General features: G+C 35.3%; 1 protein-coding gene across 1 annotated transcript in view; it reads left to right on the top strand.

Moving 5' to 3' along the window:
* Window positions 1-22,183, top strand: part of LOC111713829 (uncharacterized) — a 35,027-nt gene extending 12,844 nt beyond the window's left edge. Inside the window, exons 11-42 of the mRNA XM_023488787.1 lie at window positions 162-451; window positions 650-995; window positions 1,305-2,941; window positions 3,004-3,111; window positions 3,870-3,950; window positions 4,803-4,873; window positions 5,034-5,103; window positions 5,478-5,528; window positions 6,269-6,407; window positions 6,630-6,701; window positions 6,926-7,186; window positions 7,327-7,382; window positions 7,527-7,611; window positions 7,743-7,865; window positions 9,465-9,571; window positions 10,158-10,299; window positions 10,572-10,696; window positions 10,820-10,906; window positions 11,886-12,202; window positions 12,348-12,456; window positions 12,835-13,146; window positions 13,266-13,409; window positions 13,607-13,834; window positions 14,853-14,940; window positions 15,273-15,392; window positions 15,609-15,763; window positions 16,322-16,397; window positions 16,605-16,693; window positions 16,965-20,727; window positions 20,827-20,900; window positions 21,209-21,295; window positions 21,656-22,183. Of these exons, the coding sequence (XP_023344555.1) occupies window positions 162-451; window positions 650-995; window positions 1,305-2,941; window positions 3,004-3,111; window positions 3,870-3,950; window positions 4,803-4,873; window positions 5,034-5,103; window positions 5,478-5,528; window positions 6,269-6,407; window positions 6,630-6,701; window positions 6,926-7,186; window positions 7,327-7,382; window positions 7,527-7,611; window positions 7,743-7,865; window positions 9,465-9,571; window positions 10,158-10,299; window positions 10,572-10,696; window positions 10,820-10,906; window positions 11,886-12,202; window positions 12,348-12,456; window positions 12,835-13,146; window positions 13,266-13,409; window positions 13,607-13,834; window positions 14,853-14,940; window positions 15,273-15,392; window positions 15,609-15,763; window positions 16,322-16,397; window positions 16,605-16,693; window positions 16,965-20,727; window positions 20,827-20,900; window positions 21,209-21,295; window positions 21,656-21,764 (9,522 nt within the window). The 3' untranslated portion in view covers window positions 21,765-22,183. The remainder of the gene's footprint in view (window positions 1-161; window positions 452-649; window positions 996-1,304; window positions 2,942-3,003; window positions 3,112-3,869; window positions 3,951-4,802; window positions 4,874-5,033; window positions 5,104-5,477; window positions 5,529-6,268; window positions 6,408-6,629; window positions 6,702-6,925; window positions 7,187-7,326; window positions 7,383-7,526; window positions 7,612-7,742; window positions 7,866-9,464; window positions 9,572-10,157; window positions 10,300-10,571; window positions 10,697-10,819; window positions 10,907-11,885; window positions 12,203-12,347; window positions 12,457-12,834; window positions 13,147-13,265; window positions 13,410-13,606; window positions 13,835-14,852; window positions 14,941-15,272; window positions 15,393-15,608; window positions 15,764-16,321; window positions 16,398-16,604; window positions 16,694-16,964; window positions 20,728-20,826; window positions 20,901-21,208; window positions 21,296-21,655) is intronic.
* Window positions 22,184-24,310: the final 2,127 nt, after the last annotated feature.

Genomic DNA, 24,310 nt, shown 5'->3' with positions numbered 1-24,310 from the left:
ATTTTCTTTATGGATTTATAAAGAAATCTCAACGATGTCTTTGTGTCTCTCAAGACAAGGGATTTACAGATTTTAACTCGTATAGCTTGTATGTTAAAACTAAAGAAATGTGTTTTTTGAAATTATTTAGATGCGTTTAATCTTTTAAATATTATTTCTAGACGTTATCTTCATCCCTGATAGAGAACACCTACCTGTGTACCTTGTGCTGTAAGTTCTCGACGAGGATCCTCTCATCCAACCAGAACAAACCTGTTTGTAAATCAGGAGAATTCTCCTGTACTCTAGGAGACAAGGCGGAAAGAAACTGTTCTGCCTGCTGGCTCCGCCTCACTTGCTCTATTCTGGGCGGAAAAAATAAATCTGAGAATTGGGTAAAACTGTGCAAACAGTTCTCAAACCTGAATTTCGTTGTTAACCAAAATGCCGGCAAGAAGCTGAATCTGGACAGGTAACAGTTTATTTTTTTTAAATTTTAAGTGAACAGCAATTTATTTTTTAAATTAAATTAAATTTTTAAAAATTTTAAATAAAGAAGATGGCTGTAATTGTATAAAATGTCCATTGTTATAACAATGTATTGAATGGAATATATTTGGTGCGGGAATCCTTTCCATTTTCCGGTTTGTGAACAGAACATGTTTTCTAGGGATGATCCTGTCTTCTCTATCCTTTCTGGGTCGGAGACATGCTCAGAGATATCTGTCAAATCTACAAACAAATATTCAACCCCTCATCCTGTAATAAATTCATCGGAAAACAATCCCCCAGCAATGGTTAAAAGATTACCTAGACGGACGGAAATGGTTCTAAACCTTGCTGGAGGTTGGAGAAAGAAAATTTATAAATCTCGGAAACGTTGGTCCGTTCTTCTCCTGGCTCCAGACTCTACTGTTTTAAGGGATGATGGAGAACTAACTAAATATCTACGGCTGAAGAAGATGAAGAAGAACGAGAATGTTCTCAACTTTCATCTACCTCCGCTAACAGAACAGGTTAAAGAACTAGACTCCAGTATCATTATAAGCACAATATTCTTGTATTAATGAGAGTAAAAGCAATTTTTAATTCAATACTGTTCTATAGAATCACAGAGATATTTATTTTTCCAAAACAAAATTTAAAACTTATTAAAAATAAAAAGAAATTGTGATAGAGTGAAAGAGAGAATAATGGGAATTTGATAAAAGAGGAACAAGATAAAATTATTTGCGTGAAGTTTATGGAGCTTTTGGGATTTTTTATTGGTATTTCTCAATACTGGGAAATAGCTTGTTGGCGAATTTGAACCTTTTTTATCACAGGTTGTTGAGCAGATAAAAGAGGCGAAATGTGCTGCTAAAATACAATCGAGCAGCTCCAGTTCTAAGGATATTGAGACAAGCAGCTTAGTTAGCAGCACTTCAGCGACTTCTTGGAGCAGCACCAGCAATAGTTCAGCTAAACGGCAAAGCAGACCTCCGCCAAGGTTCCAGGAGTTTCAAGTTAGTCTACTCAATATGGATTCTAGACCAGTAGACTTCACACTAGAGAAACATGAATCAGAATCCTTCAAAGAGTTTCTCCTGAGTAAAGAATCTCCGGTTAAATCCGAAATCGTGATCTCTAAATCTACCTCTAACAAATCAAAGAAAACTTCTCAAATACTTAAAATAGCTTCCGAACCCCAAGTGGACACAAACGCAACCTCAATAAAAGCTAATCCCAAAACAAATCAAGCTGGCATTAATGATGAAGAAAAGGCAACAGATTTTACCGTTAAAAATACCGATAATATGGCAAAGTTTGCCAAATCTAAAACCGGAAAGAAATCTAAGGAAGTTGAAACCACCACTAACCTGAAGATACAAGCCATAGATGAACAGACGAATAATGATAACGAAGTTTTTAAGTCTAATGAGATAAGAGTCTCGAAGAGAACCAGTAAACCTCCAAAAAATCTTGAAGATTTTGAAACTCTTCTTAAAACGACCAATGTCAAACCAGAGGAGGCTGCCAACGTGGAAATTGTATGCGTGAAAGATACAGTACAACCTGAAATTCAATCGGACACTAAATCTGATCCTACATCTCAAATAATTACACCTGCATGTTCAGTTATTTCTGACCCTGAAAGTCGAAGCTCGAAAAGGGAGCACAAGACTCCGAAGAAGCTGAACGGATTTGTTTTAAATCCTGTTCGAGAAGAACTCTTGGAGTCAAATTCTATTTCAAGCGTGAAAGTATCCCCCTTAAAAACACTGACCCTGAAGCAAAACCCGGACTTAGATATTTGTGCAAGTAGGCCGTACCAAAAATCCATGAGTAGAAAGAAAAAGAAACTACTGAAAACTCTAGTAAAATCTCCAATTCTTGGCGAGAAATCTCCAGAAAGTGTCGGGAAAAGCTCTGACAAGGAGAATTCAGATATCCCAGCAATCCCTATCCCTGTTGAACCAAAAGCAGACATAAAAATGCTCACATTAAAAAGTCTAGACGATTCTGAAAGTAATCCTTCTACAAATCTTTTGAAACGTAAGAGAGGTCGCCCATCTTTACAGGATTCTGAGCGAAATATTAAAATTCTAAAAGCTGACCCCTCCGCGTCCTCTTCCATTCCTGCTAATCAAGGAAAAGACAAGAAAGCGAATAGTTCTTCACGTTGGGTTAGTGGACAATTTATATGTGAGGTGTGCAGTAAAGATTGTGGATACAGACAGAACCTTTATTGTCACATGAAGCAGCATGAGAAGTTTGGAGAGACCCTTATAAAAACTAAATCTCTTCCGAGAGGAAGGGTTATCAAGTATAAACCAGTTTCAGTTACTCCTACTAGCTCAGGAGCTCAGCCTCTTATTATTGCAAGGAAAAAGAGTGTTGTCATCGAACCTGATGAAATTATAACGGATACTCACAAAGTAATTAAAGAAGACGTGCCAGAAGTTAAGATAGAAGAAACAAAGTAAGAATATTTTTTTTGCTAATTTTTAGAGTCGAATAATTTAATAATTGTTGTTTGTCTAGAACTAAATGGAGAGATGGAATACAACCTACTCAGTGGAAGTTTGATATTTATATCTGTGATGTTTGCAAGAAGGATTGCGGATACAGTACAAATCTAGCCATACACAGGTATTCATTTTAACAATATGAAATATTATGTAACTACACTAACCTTTAATAATCTGGGAACGAATTTGATGAATTTCAAAGATTGCTAAGCTACTCATTGCTGGTTCAAATCTCGAATAACCAATTAAAATCCTCCTGAATCTTCAACTTTGACTCGGTGATTTAATTTTGAACTTGCAGTTAGTAGTAAGCGACCAAGGTCAAATTCATTAAATTCGGTCCTTGATGTACATAATCTCATTGGGTTTCCGATAGGGCAAAACAAGAATTGGCTTCATCATGGAAATACAATTCTAATATTCTTAATTTTTCATCCATTTTTTTTAAAAGATTAATATCCTACTTCCCAATTAATATATTTTAAAGATTAAATATTATTTTAATCCTCAGCTAACCGAATAAAACCCTCAAAAAACACACCTTTCATTTAGTGAGAAAAAAATTGTTTTCAGAGAGTTGGGGACAATGATTCTTCAAGAACATATTCACCCCTGTAACCCGCCCACCGAAATAAGAAATTATTAATCCCAAATTCCTAAACCCTAATTTCCTAATCCCTACATATCAATCTTGATATGAAAACCTTCAAAGCAAATCTCTTTTAAGCATCAAAGTATCAGGTTGTGCATATATATTAGAAAATTATGAGTATAAAGAAAAGTAATCATCAGTACCTTTTTACTAACAAAAAGCTTAAGTTTGAAAGACGACGTATCGTAGATATATGGATTAAGCTTATTTGAATATTGCTATTTTAGGAAACGAAGTCATGGTATATTAGAGAGGCAGGAACTCCTAGGTCCAAACTTTGATGTTCCCAGAGCTGCCTATGTATGCAGGTTAGAATTGAATTCATCAGAAAAAAAATCATTTAGAAAATGAAAAATTGAAAAAATTCCCTTTTCATGAATTTTTGGCTCGGAGGGGATATTTTTTATAAAAACATTTTAAACATTTACTAACAACATTTCCCTAATAAATATCCTTCTCTGACAGAAAAAAAAACTATTAAAATAAAAAAAAATTGTATCATTAAACTTGATAATCAATATCTACAGAAATACTTTGAAGGCGTCAATTCTGTTCACAATTGTGTTTCCTCACAATTTTCGATAATTTTTCAATTACACTCAACAAAGGCATTTGTTCAGAAATTAGAGAATGTTGAAATTTTATTTCTATATTTTGTCAAATATTGAATCTTTTCAAACAAGAAAAAAGAGAAATATTTTACTTAATGTTGTTTGTTGTAGAAAATAAGATGATTTAACGAAGGTGTTAAAGGGAGTGACCGGCAATGTATGGTAGTTTAACTGAGAATGTAGTATTGTGGAGAAATTTTTAGGATTTATTTGAGACATATAAAACGTCTTAATGATGCTGAGTTTGAGCGCAAAGTCGACGTTCAAAGTCATCGATTCTTAAAACGCGACCACCCAAATGGGGGATTTTGAACGTCGACTTTGAGCCTACACTCAGTAAATATACATTTTAAAACGTTTTATATGTCTAAAATGAATCCTAAAAAATTTCTCCACAATACTACAACCTAAGTTAAACTACCATACATTGCCGGTCAATCCCTTTTAATCTGGAAAATACCCATAACCGATTTCATGTTCGATGTTTATTTTTTAATATTAGTAATTATAAAAAATTCTTGATAGTTTCACCAAAATAGTTTGATTTAGGCGACAGAGTGCCAAAAGTGACGAATTGACGACTCCGAAGGTTTTGAAATCCCGATTTATTAACAGAACAGGTTTGTACTTTGATTTTCAATATATATTTTTTATCTGAAGATTTGATTTTGTACCTAGATATTAATAAAAATAAATTAATATTAAAAAAAAATTCTAGTTTTTAAAAAATATTCCAAAAATCTCTCTGGGGTTTTTATCTTATTTTTTAATTTTCTACAGGAAGACGAGTGAAGTTGGTAGGATGCAAGAAATGCATTAATTGTCGGAAACCAGACTGCGGCACGTGCAGGTAGTACTGAAAGAAGAAACTTAACAATTGTCACACATTCGTATTCTTACATCTTTGTAAAACTAATATTTTTTTTCAACTAAACTTCGGTTCAATCAAATGGTTTAAAATTTTCAAGATGTTCACCATCAGGTTACAAACACCTTGTGACTTTTTACTTCCTTTCAACAAATGCTCCTGACTGGACAAGCGATAAATATAAAATCCGTTTCAAAACTTGAGGTTCAGCACCTTAAAGAAGAATCCTATTACAAAACTTGTGTGAATGGTTGAGTATAAGTGTAGGATTGAATAGGATAAAACTACTAAGGAAACAATGCAAACTGATCAAAAACCCTATATTTCTGGCTCAAATTCTTATATAACTTTTTCAGATTTTGTTTGGATAAAAAGAAGTTTGGTGGTCCTGCGATTGTCAACAAAAGGTGAAATTTTCTACTCTAGCTACTAAAGGTTGCGAGTCCTTGATTGATTCAATAATTTCTATAATTCCCAGCTTGATATTGCATGAAAGTAAAGTGCAATAGAACTGTTCTCTATCTCCGTCCTTCCAATAAATTGGAAATATTGGTATCAAACTTTCTTCTCCATGATGCAATATATTTTATATCATTTAAGGATATTATATTCTAGGCTTTCAGAAATAAGAACTTTAGTGTTTTGAATCTCGGGATCAAGTATTGATCTGCATGTTATGCAGATCTACAGATAAATTTTGTTTCTGTTTCGATATGTTTGACCCTGATCAAGTTTTCAAGATTAACAACATTCAATCTGATCTCAGGGCGTTTCCTGTTTCAATTAACAATTTTAGCTTAAAAATGTTATTCTTATAGCCATCATTTTTTTCGTACATAAGAAACTTAGAGTTTCGTGGATTTTTATTTTTTTAAGTAATGTATTTGTGAAACGTCAACTTTTCGAGGTTACCCTCGGGAATGAAAGTATCCACTTCCCCCCCCCCCCCCCCCCCCCCCCGATAATCACCTGCAAATTAGGCTAAGGATTTTCTTTACTTAGTCACTCAGCTTTGAAATGACGCTTTTTCTTCCTAAAAGCGCATTTTGTCTTAGACCACTCCGACTTGCAAATTTGACTGTCTACAGCATTAGACCTAGAATTTAGTTAGATCCAATGTTGAATATATAGTTTTGTGTGGATTTAGATGTGCGGATCGTAGATGTGAGACACCTCGAGTTCAGAGTATTCCTACTGTACCACCTCCTGTATCCTTGCCGGCTCCTGTCGTCATACCATCTCCTGTATCCTTATCAACTCCTAATTATTCCAGTACGGGGATTAAGGTATTGTATGGTTTAGGGGCTAGTTAGTCACTCCTTTGTTATCTTTGTTCAGTTATTTCAAATTTTGTTCATTTTCTTGAAATAGATGGTTCAAAACATATAAAGGTTCATTTTACTTTGTCATTACAAATTCTTAGTGAGAACAAATTTTTTCAAAACGCCAAACCAAATCTCGTTGGAAAACAAAACTATAAGATGATGTTTATGATGTTGATTTTCTAGGCTATGGGATGTAAGGTTTGTGAGGGGTGTACTAGGAAGGAGTGTGGACATTGTAAATTCTGTTTAGACAAGGTACTTACTGTACTATTATGCATTTGACACCTTTAATTCTTTGTCATTACTAACTTAATCAACCTAAGATTTCTTATGAAAGGACTAGGGTTGCAAAGAAAATGGGATTTGAAATTTATATTTGGTGAATGATCAGTTCCTTTCTTAGAAAAATTAAACCAATATTGAAGTTGTCAGATGTTGCAATTGCAGTCTGCAGAAAATACCGAATGCATATATTTCAGCGAAAGTTTGGCGGAAAATCGATTCACAAAAAACGATGCATTTATCGTGTTTGTGTTCTCCGCTCTCGGGCTTCCGGCTCAACCACACTCCGCCATCCTTCATCTCCTTTCTCCGGTTTACCAGATAATCTCAGTGATATTTCCGCCTCAGATGAATCGGAAGATTCCCGATCTGCGTCTCCGGTTCTAGGCGGAGAAAGTTTAGAGGATTTTGTGGAGAAGGGACTAACCTTATCCCCACTTAAGAACTTTAACAGCTCAGTAAGCATTTAACTTTACATTCTTCTCCCTTAAAATTAATTCTGAAATTTTCACAGAAGTTTAATATCGAAAATTTCGAAACAATAAAAGCATTAAGAATTTACCGTTTAAATGATTAACTAACCCAATTGATATTCTAGAACATGAAGGATGATTATCTTGCTTCTAAAAATCTTCAAGAAATCCTCGTAGCCAGGTAATGAGAAGATCTGATAACTCACTGAAAATATTAATAATGATTTATTTGAGGTTTTTAATCATTTCTTTGGTTTTGAAAACTTAAAGATTTCTATCCACTAATTTAAAAGATCAATAGTTTTTACTTTTCTATTTATTTTAGTTCTGTTATATCTCCCGAAAACTGTGAGATATCCGTTGATTACACAGAAGAGTTTAACCCTCTGATAAACAATGTTGAAGGACAGGTATTATTTTATCTTTGGAAAAAAAACCTCAAATTTTCCGTTTTTTTCAAATAAACTAATTAAGCCTGTATAATTTAAATTCTTGAGTGGCTAAATTTTGAAAAAAGTTTGTTATAAACTATTTTTTTAAGGGTGTTATTCTGAGCAGTAGTCTAAGTGTTAACCTGTGCTACCAATGTGGGTCAGCAGGGCTTGAGAAGATGATAATTTGTATCTCATGTTGTGAACCAGTTCATCCCTTCTGTCTAGCAGAGGTTGGTTTATATAATGTATTCTGTCTAACAGAAGTTAGTCATATCATAGTCATATTTTATTCTGTTGAGCAGAGGTTATTTTATACATTGTATTCTGTCGAACAGAGGTTAGTCTATACATTGTATTCTGTCTAGTAGAGATTAGTCTGTACATTGTATTCTGTCTAGCAGAGGTTAGCTTTTACATTGTGTTCTGTCTAAAAGAGGTTAGCCTTTACATTGTATTCTGTCTATCAGAGGTTAGTCTATACATTGTATTCTGTCTAGCATAGGTTGGTCTATACATTGTTTCTGTCTAACAGAGGTTAGTCTATTCATTGTATTCTGTCTAGCAGAGGTTAGCCTTTACATTGTATTATGTCTAGCAGAGGTTAGTCTATACATTGTTTCTGTCTAACAGAGGTTAGTCTATACACTGTATTCTGTCTAGCAGAGTTTAGTAATACGTTGTATTCTGTCTAGCAGAGGTTAGTCTATACATTGTATTCTATCTAGCAGAGGTTAGTCTATACATTGTGTTCTGTCTTGACATAGGGTAGTCTCCTGGTTATTGGTTCAGACATCAAAATATTAATCATCCCTCCGCCTGTAAAATTCTTTTCCTTACAAAAATTGGATAAACAAATTTTTATGCGAATTTAATTCATTTTTATGACAAATAATTTTTTCGGGATAAATTGAAAAAACGCATTTTTATATTCATCCGTTCATTCATTGAGAATTCTTTCTCCGAGATATCTTTTAAAACTAGTTTTTAGGAGAATTATGTGAACCCCTCCTGGGAATGTGTGTCAAGGTTCCAGTGTGTACATGATGAAAAAAAAAATATTTTTCTGATTGATTAATTTGATTTATTACACCTTCTCATAGATCCTGTCACATACTTATCTTCTTATAATTAGATTGTGATGAAACCTAATGTTGTCATAGAGTAAAAATGATATTGGAGTTCTCAGCATTATCTTTTTTTCCAAGACTGTTTCGTTATTCGAGAATGAAGTTCAGAAGAATAGACGATTTTATTTGATTTCATTTTTCACAAGTTTAGAGTATACACCAGGGTGCACTTAATTCGATGAAGCCTAGCGGATGATTATTGATGAGAGCTCTATTCAAATATAGAGTTCTCTTACGTGTGTAACCTCACTGACCAATTTTTGCCATCTGTTTCAGTTATATAACAAAATATATACCATTCATTACTAATACAAACTGTTGCTGCTCGGTTTTTAAATGTTTACTGGGATATTGTTGGAACCTGTTCAGATGAGATTTTTGGGTTGTTTCTGTATATTTGAGATTTAAATGTCATTCATAAAATTATAGTAATTTAGATACCGAAGAAATAATAAGTTTCAAGCTTGGTGAACATTGAAAAATATGAGTACAATAGTTAACAGGGGTACGGGTTCGGGTACCACTGATCTTGCCAGGCTACATTTTTTGCTTAAAACGTGCTGGGTCGACTCTATACTGGGTAGTGCGACTGGATAGTACGACGGACTGCATATATATAGTACGTGTTGTAACTTTTAGACTGGGGTGGCACGAGTACGGTCACAGGTAGAGGTATAGATGTTGACCGTGTACAATGTTTAGGATGAGATGCTGAGAATGAATGAGGATAGATGGGTTTGTTCCCGATGTATTCGTTGCAAAGTTTGCGGTCAACTCAAACCAGAGAACTGTGAAGAGACAAAACTTAGGTTAGTTCAGATTTGTAAATTTTATACTTAAATTCCATACAATAAAAATATTAGTTTAAGACGAGTTGAAACAATTATTTTCTTGATGTTATATAATAAAAATAATTTTATACTTTATTTATAGAGTTGGGTGTCTGATCACAACGGTTGTCCTTAAAGCTTTGTCTGATCAAGAACGAATGAGATATCTATAACTTTAATTTTGAAAAAAAAAATATATGCGGTTTTTTTTAAGTGATTTGCGGATTTTTTATTAGTGCCGCATTAGCAATGGAGGAAATTGTGAGAATTGAACGCTTGAAACTAAGTAACGACAACATCTTCATTTGATAAGATCTGCTGTAGCAGCGGAGAAATGTATCATCTGATCTGTAGAAATAAAAATAACAGTCCCTTTAATCATATCAAACCTTGGAGTTTATCTGATGTATATGTTTAGGAAGATCTGCTGTATGCTGTGGAGATATGTACCATCTGATCTGTATAAAGGAGTTACCTGATGTATATGTTTAGGAAGATCTGCTGTAGCTGTGGAGATATGTACCATCTGATCTGTATAAAGGAGTTACCTGATGTATATGTTTAGGAAGATCTGCTGTAGCTGTGGAGATATGTACCATCTGATCTGTATAAAGGAGAAGGAGGGTAGGAAGGAGAAGGATTGGATGTGTGGATCATGTTTAAAATGTTCAAGTTGTGGAGTTGCCAATGTGAAAACTTACTCCAAGGTGAATTAAAAGATTAATGGATTCTTCCAGAACTTTTTAAGTCACCTTGATTAATTTCAGACTTTATAATATAATGTTCGAGTAGTTTATTTATTCTCAACTGTATTTTGTAGCGGGTATCATCAGTAGCAAAAATTAAATTTCAAAACTTGACAATTCAAGAGTGTTTAATCTACCCCCTCCTCCCTTTTTTTCAGTATCCTATATATTCATATTGTATGTATGTATTGCACTATTATTATTTTTATTATTATTATTATATGTATGTATAGGGAGATGTACTGTGTACTGAGTGTAGAGCAGCAAAGCTCCGTGGCAGTTACTGTCCTATCTGTGAACAATGTTACGATGACAACGATTACGAGCTAGCCATGATGGAGTGTGGAAAATGTGGAGGGTGAGTGAAAAAAAAATATCCTATTTTACGTACGACATCATTTCATTGAGGAATTTCAACCTGATTTCTTTAATCTTCAGATCACGGTGATGTTCTTTAAATTGTTGTTTTAACTATATCTAGATGGATTCATGCCAAGTGTGAGGGATTGGACGGAGAACAATACCAAGTTCTCTCCTTACTCCCTGATACTGTAGAATATATTTGCAGGTGAGGCATCAATAATTATCACAATGGGCGTCTTTTCGTAATTAAATCGTCGTTTCTCAAAAATGATATGTGATATGTAGCAGGTGCAAACTGTCAAGTGTTGCATTTCCTCTTGAAAATCCTCTGAAAACTGAAGACGGGTTGGGCGCCAAAATTGAGAAAATGCGGGAAAATGATCATTTTCACCAAATTCTGTCAGCTGTTCCTGACCAGCAGTTTGGTCCACAATCCCCTGCCAAATTGTCTCAGCTCCAGACACTGGAACCAGAGAACCCTAATTCTTTACCTCATGCTTGTATTGTAAACTCACATGCTACTGAACACTCGTCCCCTAACCCTGCAGATGCTATTGACGCTGAAACTGATATTGACGCAATGGGAAATGAATCTGATTACGTAATGCTTGACGCCCCTGATCTTGCCCTTCCTCTTGCAATGGACACTTCTGAATTTTGATCTCAAACACATCAATTCTGGGCTTTGTCTTAGCTAACTTCCGGTTTTACTTTTTGACTTCCAGATTTTGTCTTTTCCACCATGTGAGTATTAAGAACTATGTTAGTTGTACTTGTACAAAGAACTGCAACGACTTCATCAGGTTTTATTCTTTATTCCAGTTTAAAACAATTATAAAATATTTACCCGTGTGGTTGGGAAGGACAAAATCTGATGAAGTTTGCGCAGGATTACTATATTACGCAATGTGATAATGTTTAGTCAAATAACCTGTACCTGCCCATTCTTGAACATTCTTATACCTTGTCTCGTCTTTCAAATATATTATTCATTCATTACACTAGAAAATATTCACTACATTAGGATGCTCTTAAGAAAGACTATACAAGGGCATAGAATCAAATACACTATTATCATGGAAAGCAGTTGATTCAAAAATGTCTGCAAAAATCAATTAACATTTCTGAATCCTCTGCATTCTACAGAATCTTTGAATTGTATTTTAAATGTTTATTTTTTCCAGATTGTGCAACAATGCTGCACATCCCTCTTGGCTTGAGGCTGTTAATAATGATATTCTGAACAAACAGAATACAATTATTGAGAATCTGCTACAGCACAAGTACGCTAAATACTTTATGATTTCCAACGCACAAAAGCGTTGTCGCACAACTTCGGACCCTCCTGGTGCTATTCATCTATCCAACTCTAGAAAACTAGAAAAACAAACTACAAGTCCTGATAAGACAAGTTTTCAAGGACAAAAAGAGGCGAATGAATTGTCCTGTTCAATAGAAGTCGACATTCTTAGTTCCGACGATTCTATTCATTGGAAAACGGGTAATATTTCATTTTCGGTTTAAATATCTTACAATAACAACAGCTCGTTCAATCCGGGTATACTGTTGTGAATCATTGATAACATTTATTTAATACCATTGACAATCCTTTCATGTGATGAAGAGTAGTTGTTTTTTTCTTACAGATGAAAGTTTGCCTGATTCTGTCGTGACTGTGTCTGCTCCTAGTGTTAGTTCTGATATTCTGCAGAATATTTTAGAAAATATTCAACCAGAATATACAAGAAACTGTTGGTAAGTCTTATAGTCTTAAGTCCAAACTTTACGTGGGTGCCCTTTAAAGCTAATTTGATTATTTAAAATTGATGGCAAATTTCCTGCTAAAAAGCAGTTTTCTTTTAGAAAAAATTGTACTTTTTTACAAATAGTACTAAATACGTCAAATTTTAAGACCGTCAGAAATTTGCTATCTAAAGAAGTAGACAAAATTATAAAAATGAAGCAGGGGTGTTAAAAAATGGGGAGAGGGTTGAAAAACTGTATGTAGTGTAAGTTTTTTCAGCCATTTTGATTTTTTTACCAAACATTTATAAAAAGGTGCAGGAAGATATATATACCCCTGAGAAATTTTTAATCGGAAATAATGTCGGTTTATTTTTTATTTTATTTTAGTGTTTGTCTGGAGAAAGTTGATCACAGCTGGTTGGGACCAATTCATCTAAACCAATCTCCAGATATTAAACTAAACAAAGCAGATCACAAACCTCTAGTTACCTTTCCTAGTCCTACTTATAGACTGCCTTCTAACCATATCCAAAACACAGTTATAAGTGACCTTAATACTAGCCTTGTTGACGATGTTGATGATGACGATGATGAGGATAATAATGTGTATGATCTAGTGGAACTTCAGCAGAAGATTAAGACCGGACGGATTGACTCCGTGTTGAGTTTATATCTGCATCTCGTAAACCTTTTGGAAACTTAGGGGAAGGGATGGGGGAAGGGATGGGATGAGGGAAGAGATGGGATGGGATGAGGGAAGGGAAGGGGAAAGGGGTTATCTTTAAATACGGACGCCCTAATTTATTTTTATTTTCTAGAAAGAGAATCAAGAACTGTATACGCAGCGAATTCGATAGATTAGTTAGATCTGAGTTCTCCTGGTTTAACCCTGAACAACCAGCTGAGAACTGGTTGCTCTGGCAACCTGGAGAGAATTCTTCAGAAAGATTTTATTCTGTCAGGTTCGTCCTTTATTTACCAATAAATACTCACGAGAAAATTAAGGATTGGAATTATTAAGTAATGCTCTGCAAACGATAAAGAGTTTTTCTACCAGTAACCAACAGTTTTTTGTTATTAAATAATTTCTTGATTTTCTTCAGAATTATAATCAGTTAATATTATTATTTAAAAATTAAATAAGAATTTCTTTAAACAGGAACCCCTATCCTGAGCATAGCTACAGTCAAGGAAAGGTAGAGAAGAGGGTTGAAGTTACTCTTCAAGATATTAAAAAAATAACTCAAGAGAAGAACTCTGCGCCTGAATCTGTGAAATCCAACCCTAAATCTGACACTGTGATTGATTGTGATGAAAGGAAATGTTTATTATGTGGAAGGGTTGGTGATATAGAAGAGAAGTCGGCTGGTCGTCTTCTATACTACAGGTTAGTGAACTATATCAAAGTTTTGTAAAAGAGGATCCTAAATCTGATCAATTACGTAAAATTTGACTTTTCCATCTAAGTTTTTAAAAGATTCCTTTCCCGAGACTGTAATTTTTGAAGAAGAAAAACACTTTAAAATCGATAAAATCTGAAAGTTATCGTTGATTTTTTATTATTTTAAGTTATTATTGTTATTATTATTATTATTATTATTATCATTCATTTACAATTATGATTCATTTATGATTTTGATAATGAGCATTATAATGATTATTTTTTATTATTATTTATTATTTTTTTATTGTTATTAATCATGTACATTGTATGTAAAGTAGGTATTGTATGTATATTTGTACACAGCATATTGGTACAATGAGTTGGTACATGTAAAGTAGATATTGTTTGTATAATTGTACAGTGTACAGGTACAGTGTACAGGTACAATGAGTGGGTACATGTTAAGTAGATATTGTTTGTATAATTGTACACTGCACAGGTACAATGAGTTGGTACATGTAAAGTAGATATTGTTTGTATAATTGTACACTGCACAGGTACAATGAGTGGGTACATGTTAAGTAGATATTGTTTGTATAATTGTACACTGCACAGGTACAATGAGTGGGTACATGTTAAGTAGATATTGTTTGTATAATTGTACACTGCACAGGAACAATGTGTTGGTACATGTTAAGTAGATATTGTTTGTATAATTGTACTCTGCACAGGAACAATGAGTTGGTACATATTAAGTAGATATTGTTTGTATAATTGTACACTGCACAGGTACAATGAGTGGGTACATGTTAAGTAGATATTGTTTGTATAATTGTACACTGTACAGGGACAATGAGTTGGTACATGTAAAGTAGATATTGTTCGTTTAATTGTACACTGTTCAGGTACAATGAGTTGGTACATGTAAAGTAGATATTGTTTGTATAATTGTACACTGCACAGGTACAATGAGTGGGTACATGTTAAGTAGATATTGTTTGTATAATTGTACACTGCATAGGTACAATGAGTGGGTACATGTAAACTGTGCGCTCTGGAGTTCTGAAGTATATGAGACTGTTGACGGTTCCTTACAAAATATTCCTCAGGTATCAAAAAATATATATTTTCGCAACTTAATGGAAATTCCTGTCTACTAAACAATATTTTTATGAATGGGGGGGGCCTTATTTATAATATTGATAGTTCGCACTGATATTTTACTTATAACTAACCTTAAAATAGCATTTAAGCAGGGTTTTTTATGATTAAATTGCTGGGCCAGAAGTAGGATGATATTGACAATTTATGAAGATGGTTTTTTTTTCATTAATGGATTTAGGAAAATTGGCAGATATATTTTTAAATGGTAAGATTTTCTTTGGGAGAATTCCTGTTTTATTGTCTAAATCTTCTTCCTCCAAAAATATCTGTTGTTTAGGTTGTATCTCGAGCTCGAACCCTTGTCTGTTCATGGTGCGGTAGCAGAGGTGCAGCAGTAGGATGCTGTCATGCAAACTGTAGTAGTAACTATCATTTCATCTGTGGACTTGAAGCCCAGGTTAGTAGTGTAGGATGCTGTCAACCAAACTAGTCATTTCATCTGTTGCCTTGAAATTAAATAGTAGTTAAATAGTTCAGGAGTGGTTTTATAGTTACTAGTTGCATTGTTTGGACGTGAGTATATACCTTCACATAGTAATGTAGTGGAATTTAACTCACCTATTAACTATTTAGGTTATGTAGGGCAACTATGTACTAAACGATTTTATTTCAGGCTGACTACAAGACAGATAAAACTATTTACTGCTTGAAGCACGCTCAGAAGTACGCCAGTAAAGAAAACAACGCGGACTTTAGGATGCTCCGCCGTGTGTTTGTGGATAGAGAGGCGGAGGAGGGGCGGAAGAAATGTAAACCAGTGGATTTCAGGTTAGTTCGTGTGTAAATATTTAAATTTTATTGGATAGTTTGTCTCTGGAAGTTTAGGAAATTAGCCTCACGGGAAAAAAAGTTCTAGGATTGTTGATCGTTTTGAATTTAAGGATAACCGCAGATCTTCTTTAATCTTGTTTCGTGCAAACAATTACATTCTATTCCTTCTTTGTATTTGATATTAGCGCCCAGGGCATGCTTTTTATTTAACTTCTTTCATCTTCCTTTCAGATTTGGTTAGTATTTCATTTTAAAACTTTATTTGTAAGGGAAAAAATATTTGAGATAAAGGGGGGGAAAAAGTGAGAAATATAAGTTATGATTTGATCACACCCATCTTAAGAAATATTTCTGAAAGCTGCATGTACTAATAACAGTTATCAAAGAAAACTTGCAAATGTTTCGTATATATTAGTTAAGCGGTTTTACATTTTAAGAATGTATTGTATAGCATAAACAAACTTATCCGTATTTATACTTTACAAATTGTCCCGGTTGCCCATAGGGTTGCCCGGTACTTCGTATAAACCTTAGTTTTCATTAATATCTGTTCAGGAACCTAAAATTTGTCCTGGGTGGAGTTAGTATTGATAGTTTAGGAACTATTGTCGAGGAATCCGGCTCTAATCAGGTAATCGGCAAAAAAAATATTTTTAAATTTAACTTTTAATCACATATGACTTTTTAATTTGATAGGGTCCTCAAGAAATTAACTAGATTGGTAGGACAAAAAAGCCTAAGCGTTAGCTGTATGATTGGGATTAAAAACGCAAACGTTTCGATCTTTGTTGATTTTTGACATACATAAATTACATGAAATAGATGAACTGTTCTTTAGGCATTGGTTCCTGTTGGGCTGACAGCTAGGAAATCATTCTGGTCTGTACTAAACCCTACACAGCTTACAACGTATACTTGCACTACAAGGTAAAATTTACTTTAAAACTTGTATTGATAAATACTTGTCACTTTAGCTTAGGAACTTAGCTTTTCCTGGAAACTACACTAACTCTAGAAAGACCAACCACCTAAATTAAAATAGAGGCAAATCGGTCCAGGGGCTCATGAGTTATGATCGATCATCCAAACAAACTGGCATACAGAAAAAAAGATTACTAATATAAATAAATGTTTCCCTTTCTTTTTGTATTATTCTTAACTTTTATAAAATATTTGTCATAAATGTGTTTTAATTCAGGCTGGTTGGTCCTGCTTCACAGCAAGAGGATTTGGAACCTTTGGTTATAGACCATTCAAAGTCATCGGAGGAGACGGTTAAGAAACTGATCTTCGAGTTCCAGGGTAGAGTGGAGGAACTCAATTCAAGGCTCCGACCTATCCCTGAGTACGACGAGGGTTGTATAATACCTCCTGGAGCTGTAGAAGACCTGTGGCCAGGTTTAGATATTGAACAACTTCATTATCCATGTTCTCATAGCTCAGGAGTAGAGAATAAAGTTTCTGAACCCTCGTCAGAAGTGAAAACTCCTCTCAGCTCCGTATCTCGTAGAACTAGTAGTCTAACCCCTTCACCAACTCACAGGAAGTTTAACCGTGCTGTCATAGGATTCAGAACTCCCAAAAAGGTTCCTGATGATCTTGACATGTTCGATCTTGAGCTTGAAACAGACGATCAATTAGTTAATGATATATTACTCTCAAGTGATCTGTCTGGCGATCTTGATGATTTTAAGCATGACAACTCTTCTACTGGGAAACGGGAAGTATTCGAACTTAAGTCTTGGTTCAATGCCAACAAGAGATGCAAAGTACGGGAGATTATTACTCAGACCTCGGCCTCGTATGACGGGGTCCAACTAGCCTCAGACAATGTTTATACCAATCTCAAGCCACCATCTCCTGACAGGATGAGTATTAAGAGAAAATATGAATGTATTGATGAACCCTGCTCTAGGATTGATTTGACCAGGGAAAGTTTTCAGTATTTAACCAGTCTCCAGGACCAAGCCATTCTGCAGGGATTCGGCGAACCTTCCAGATATCTGGATGAAAGTACGGAATCTCAAGATTTAATTAGATTTTTTAACAAGAAATTGGAAGATGTTAAGAAACCAGTGTTAGATAGTAACAGTTCATTAAAGATTATAGAAAGCACAAATGAGGAGGAAGTTATGAATGCATCAAGAATTCTTCAATTTGACGGAGCGGCAGATGATAGTGATGAAGATATGAAACCGGAGATTAAACAAGAATCCCTTCCTATTGAAATTAAAGCCGAGGAAATGAAGCAGGAGCCTGGTCCTAGTTTTCATAAATCTCGGATAGTTCAGAAACCAAGAGCTCCAATCCCAACTAATCTGGACAGAGAGACTGCGTCAGTTGAAAGTGTTTCCTCAGCAGAATGTGCTAGTCGACCAAGTACTGCGGGTTGCAGTAGCACCAGGGGGGAAACACCGTTTAACCCAACCACTACTAGTACTCCCATCACGGAGCTAGAGGGAGATATATCTGGAGGTATTGATACATCAGTTCTATGCCAGGACTGCGGGAACACATATGTTGATAAACAGTATTATGAGGCACATCTATCAAACTGCGCAAAGGTTGAGGAGATTAAAGAGGAGATGGATGATAAAAAAAAACTGAACTTATCCTTACATTCTGACGGTTCTCCTAGAAAGGATTTCAGTATTCATGGTTTACTCTCTTCGGAGTCTGGTGAGCAGTTGGTGACTAAGGTTGAAGAGAAGGAAGAGGAGATCATGATTATCAGTGAGAATATTATCAAGAAGCCGGACAAGGTGTTCCGACAACCCAAATCAAGGGATAAAAGACATGGTTCTCGACAAGCTCATCATCAACAGCCCCCTGCGGTTGGTTCAGTACAGTATATGGGAGGACAACATCTCCATGGTGTATCAGGAGTACCATCTTTAGCACAATTTGGGAATACATTACTTCAGTATGGAGGATATCAATATGGTCTACAACCCTCTATTATTCAATCTAGTGTACTCACGCCTGCTCTAGTACAACCAGTACAACAGCTTGGTGGATACATTGCAGTTCCCAGTGTACAACCTCTTACCCAGACAATATTTTACAATAATATGCAGTACAATGTTGGTATGCAGGGGCAGGTTTTACAACAGCCTGGTATGATTTCTAATCCTGCATTTGTCTCTGCTTCCCAATCCATGGGATCCGGCTTGTACCAGACCCTTCCTATCACCAGTTCTATGTACACTAATGTACAGCCCAGTCTATATTCTAGTGTTCAACAAAATTCATTATTCTCCGGTGTACAGCCTACTTCTATGTACTCCAATGTACAGCCAACGTCTGTCTACTCTACTGTACAACCAGCCACTTCCATTCATTCTAGTGCCGCTACTAGCTCTCATGTTTACTCCAATATTCAGTTTAAACAAGAGTCAGTCCCAACTCCTCAACCTATTCTACAGAAACCAGAGCCTAATACCATCTATCCTCCTCCTAAGAAAATAGCCCGGGTTCAACCTACTCCTCATGTTGTTCGTCCTATTCCCACTAAACCAACCTCTGCTCCGCATAGATTCCCACCTCCATCTCACACTCCCATATCAAGCTTTAGCGATGGACTGTCCGGTAGCAGAACTACTCCAACTCCACCCCCAGCCAAACATTCTATTCTCGCCAGACCTAAACTAGATCCAATGAAAGCCCTGACGTCTCTTTCTAAAAATCCTTTAAATGATAAACCTACCGACCTTTCTAAACCTAAAGCAACTGGGAGTGTTCTTGATCTTTCTCTATCCCGACCTAGCTCTGCTTCAAGGCCAGGATCAGCCGCATCAAGACCTAACTCCGTAGAAATCATCCCTAGTCAAAGTGTGATTACTACTTCAGATAATATTGTAAATGTTGAGGATGAGGATGAGACAGATGAGTATGATTATCCGTCCAGTCCTGAACCTAACCTAAATATCAAGTACGAGGGTGGGATCAATGTAACCACTAAACCATCCAAAACTAACAGTATCAAGATTGTGCTTCAACGTGAGAACTCGGAGGAAGATTACAATATACGAGAGGTGATGATCAAAGATGGGAGTCAGGCAAGCTCGGATACCATTGGTCCAAAATCTGCCCTACAAGCACTGAAGATCAAGGCACGGATATCTAGGAAAATGAAATCCAAAACTGAAGCATTCACCGTTCCGTTAGATGCATACGGACATGCCTATCCTTCACGAGAAACCTTCATCAACGAATTAGAAGTTGGAGACGACCAGCAGGAATCAGGAAACCAAATTTCTAAACAGAAAAATGTAGATTTAAAATCCTTGAACCCTGATCAACCGAGGATATTGTTTGATCTCAGCTCCGCTGACGGTGGTTTCCATGCCTCTGGAAGTGATATAACTGTTCTTTGGAAGAAAGTGTACGACGCTGTGTCTCACACTCGCTCTGGACTTAAAACGTCCCAGTTGCCATCTTCTCTAGGTCCCACCGGAGAACAGATGTTAGGTTTGACCCATTCCGCTCTTCGTTATCTCCTTGAACAGTTCCCTGGGGCACGGCGAACCTCCAAGTACGAATGGAAGCACTTTGAGCCTGAACCGGTAGCCGAAGTTAAGATGAATCCGACCGGTTGCGCTCGATCTCAACCCTACACTGGTCGGTCAGCTACTGATATGTTTAAATGGTTGGCGAGCAGACACCGTAAGAAACCGCATCCTAATGTTGGAGTTATTGTTCCTCCAGAAGTTGCCAATGATCCCAGTATGCAGGTTGCTAGCGGGAGAAGAGCGACTAGTCTAGATCTACCGATGGCTATGAGATACAGACATCTAGCCAAGACTGCCCGTGAGGCGGTGGGAGTATACGCTAGTAATATCCACGGGATAGGACTGTTCTGTAAACGTGAGATATCTGCTGGGGAGATGGTTATAGAATATGCAGGAGAGAAGATTAGAGCAATACTTACTGATTATAGAGAACGCTACTATGAGAGCAAGGTGATAACATTTTTCAGTTTGATAATAGGGTTTTAACTAATTAATTGATATATATTTGATATTCAACTGTTGCAGTCGTAAATAGTTCTTCTTGTTTAGGGAATTGGCTGCTATATGTTCCGAGTTGACGATGATCTTGTGGTTGATGCAACAGTTAAAGGAAATGCTGCCAGGTACCACATTAGAATCAATATTCTTTGGTTTGTTACATTTCCCCCCCAAATTTTTTTGGGATTGCTCGGTGAAATCTAACTCTAGGCGTCGTGACTCCCTTTTCCTAATTAGTGCAACCTCCCGTGATTATTCACGTATCTTAACCTTAAAAATAGGAAATGGGAAGTCACGGTACCTAAACCTAGATTTTACCGACCAAAAAAGGTTAGTTGGGGAGGGGGCCTGAAGAATTAGACGATGCAAGTACGTTGCATCATTGCTCTAAATTAAAAACTTGCTAAATTTTTAAATCAGGATTTTTTTTCAGGTTTATAAATCATGCTTGTGAACCTAACTGTTACAGTAAAATCTGTGATATTCTAGGGAAGAAACATATCATCATTTTCTCATTACGGTATTTAGCTATTTATAATCATTATATCTCGATAAAAATTTTATTTATATTTTCAAATTAGTTTTCTGTGGAATTGGTTCCATTCATGCTTTAACCCTTTCCCCGCTGGGGTACTTGAAAACCAGGATACCAGCGGGAATAGGGTTAAAAATGTTATTTTTTTATTTATCTTAAGAAAGGATACAAACCTATCATAAAGAGTTAAGTACAACTTATTGTGGGTTTTTATGTGAAAGACATGCTTGACTCTTGTTCTGCTGTAGGTGTGTACTGTGTATCCAACTGTTATATTTCAGAGTTATTTTAATACTCACTTTTGATCTTCATCAATAAATATTTTTGATTTTATATTGTTTTTAGAAAAATATTGCCTGGGGAGGAGTTGACCTACGACTACAAGTTTCCTATCGAAGATGTCAAGATTAAATGCTATTGCGGAGCTAGAAAATGTAAAAAGTTTATGAACTAAAACATCATACTTGCTCAAACACCCTGTATTGAAAAATATGAACTTAATCCGAATCCTAGTTCATTAAGTACCCCTGATCGTATCTTACATTAAATACTCCTTTCTTACATTGAGAGATATTTCAATCTTTATTTTATATCTATTTTGTTTATTTTATTTGTACCCTGATTGAATTATACATTTTTTTAGCATTGCAGTTATAACATCCTTTTATATCGTATGACATTAATTAAACCTGTTGTTTTGTGATATTTTACATTTATTATTACTAGACTGGGTTGATTTGATTTGTTAGGTTACCTGCTGACATTATTTAAAAATACGAACTCTACTGCCATATCATACCCTGAACCATAAATATACTTATTCTTAGTTACTTTATAATGTTTTGTTAAAATATATATTTACTTGCTAGATAACTTTTTAATTTTTATTGTTATTATTTTGTATTGCTGTTTAGTGTGTAGTGTGTTTATGATGTTTATAAATTAGTTAGGTCAAACAGATATTTAAATGTCGTCTTGATTTGAGGTATTTGGAGAATTTTAATTTCGACACTTATTCATCATACTAAATCCAGATATCTGAAATTATTTCTTTTCTTTACACCGAGATCACGGTTTCAGATGTTCATGTTCATGTTCATGTTCATGTTCATGTTCTAAATCTGACGAAAAATTAGAAGAGTAGTTAGATACCAAGTAAAGATACTGAATTCATAACATTTTAAGAGGGCTGCATTCAGAGAGAAGAGTAACAGAGATCGATTATCAGCTTAAATATGCAATATTTTCCACAGCATGTTCTTTTGTATACAAGTACTGTACACGACCAATCAGCAAACATCTGTATTCGGGGATATTTAGGGATCCTTTGGAAACGAAACACAAAATCTTCAAAATTAGACGGAATTCATAAATGTTATGTTTCATGTTTGAAATTGGAGTATTTCTTCAAAAGTTGTAAGTTAACCCGTGAATGGATATGAAATTCAACAAGTGGCCGTGAGACGGCACTCTTAATTTTAAAAAGTAGCATCTTGTGCTGGGTCAACTTAGGCCTACGTAGATTAGCAGTTTGTGTTACATTACACATATCATGTAGATGGTGTATCTTCGACCTTCGTAAATCCGCTATACTCCACTTCTGACCCACGCCAAATCCGCAATACTACACATCCGACCTACTAGCACGTGGTTTTGCAGCTGCTAGATGGACTTGTGGCTGCAGCTCGGCCCAGAATTTGTCTTAAAAATAAACATCTGGTGTAGGTCAGATATTTTTGTAGGTTGGAAAGTTAGTAGTTCAGACGTTCAGTATAGCGGATATTGCTCACAGACTAAGTAATGAACCTAATAAAACTATCGTTTGAAGTAACAAACTAATTCAATTCTTCTGTACAGGAAAATAATTCGTTTGAAGAATATGCAGGTCTTGAAGCTAGTTATAGATTTAATTCTCCTTTCAGTTTTTTTGGAACTTTTGGGGAAGATAATTCATCTCAATAATCTTTTATTTTACTTTTTTCATTTTCTATATTAATTGTGAGGAAGAATAGTCCAGCTAAGTCATCTTCCCCATTCTGTCTTTCGAGAAAACTTGTGGGGAAGAGAATTCAATCTAAATTTAATTTCCCTCTTTTCATGATTTTTAAGAAACTTGATTGATTATTCTTCCTTCTTTCTGGTTTTCTTTGTACCATTGACACATTTTTTAATTATTTCCCTTTGAGTCTTTTTTACTTTTTTATTTCTCTTCCTTGTTTGTTAAAAAGTAAGAATATGCACCCCTGCATTTAGTTAACTTAAACCTATCAACCATATATGGAGCAAAACTTGACGTCAACATTTTTTTAAGATTTAGTAAAGGACTAGAACAACAAAAGTTTTTATTTCCGTCTGGATCAAAAATATGATTTTCATTTTGATTATAATTAACTGAACCTCTAACATGTGGATTTAGCTTGCCATGCTGTTAAATATCATCAGTTGGCACGCATATAATGTAATTTCTGTTCTGTGTAAACATAGACAAAATACGCGCAGAAGGCGCAGATAGAAAAAATGCCAATCCTAACAATAAGGAGTAGCAGAAAAGACTTTGATTTAGATAGGCGTATGCTATTTCAGAAGAAGGAAACATGTATTGCTCTTTAAGGTGACTTGCACTGAGAACCGCTTAAAAAAGGTGTACTGACGTAGCAAGACCTGTAAAAATCTACAGGTTATACTGACTGCTTCATGGGGACTTGTTCAGCTCTGGAAGACATGAAAATTGTATAATGTACAACTGTAGACTATTCTACTTAATGAAGGAATAACTGGTTTGTTATCTGTACTAACCCTCAATAAAGGGAACATCTAAACTGCTCCGTCATAAGAATATTTCGTCTATGAATATTCAGAAATGTTTTGTTATTCAACCCGAAATATTTAGAATTTGTTTCGCTTCGTTGATTAAATAATACTAGGACTCATTTGTTCACACTGTAGTTTGATTGACAGTCAGACGTAGACAAACAAACCACCTGGTGATAGTAACAAACA

This window comes from Eurytemora carolleeae, unplaced genomic scaffold (genome assembly GCF_000591075.1).
Source record: "Eurytemora carolleeae unplaced genomic scaffold, Eaff_2.0 scaffold84, whole genome shotgun sequence".
Classification (NCBI taxonomy): Eukaryota; Metazoa; Arthropoda; class Copepoda; order Calanoida; family Temoridae; genus Eurytemora; species Eurytemora carolleeae.
Note: the sequence above shows the minus strand (reverse complement) of the source record. Positions and strands in the feature narration are given on the sequence as shown.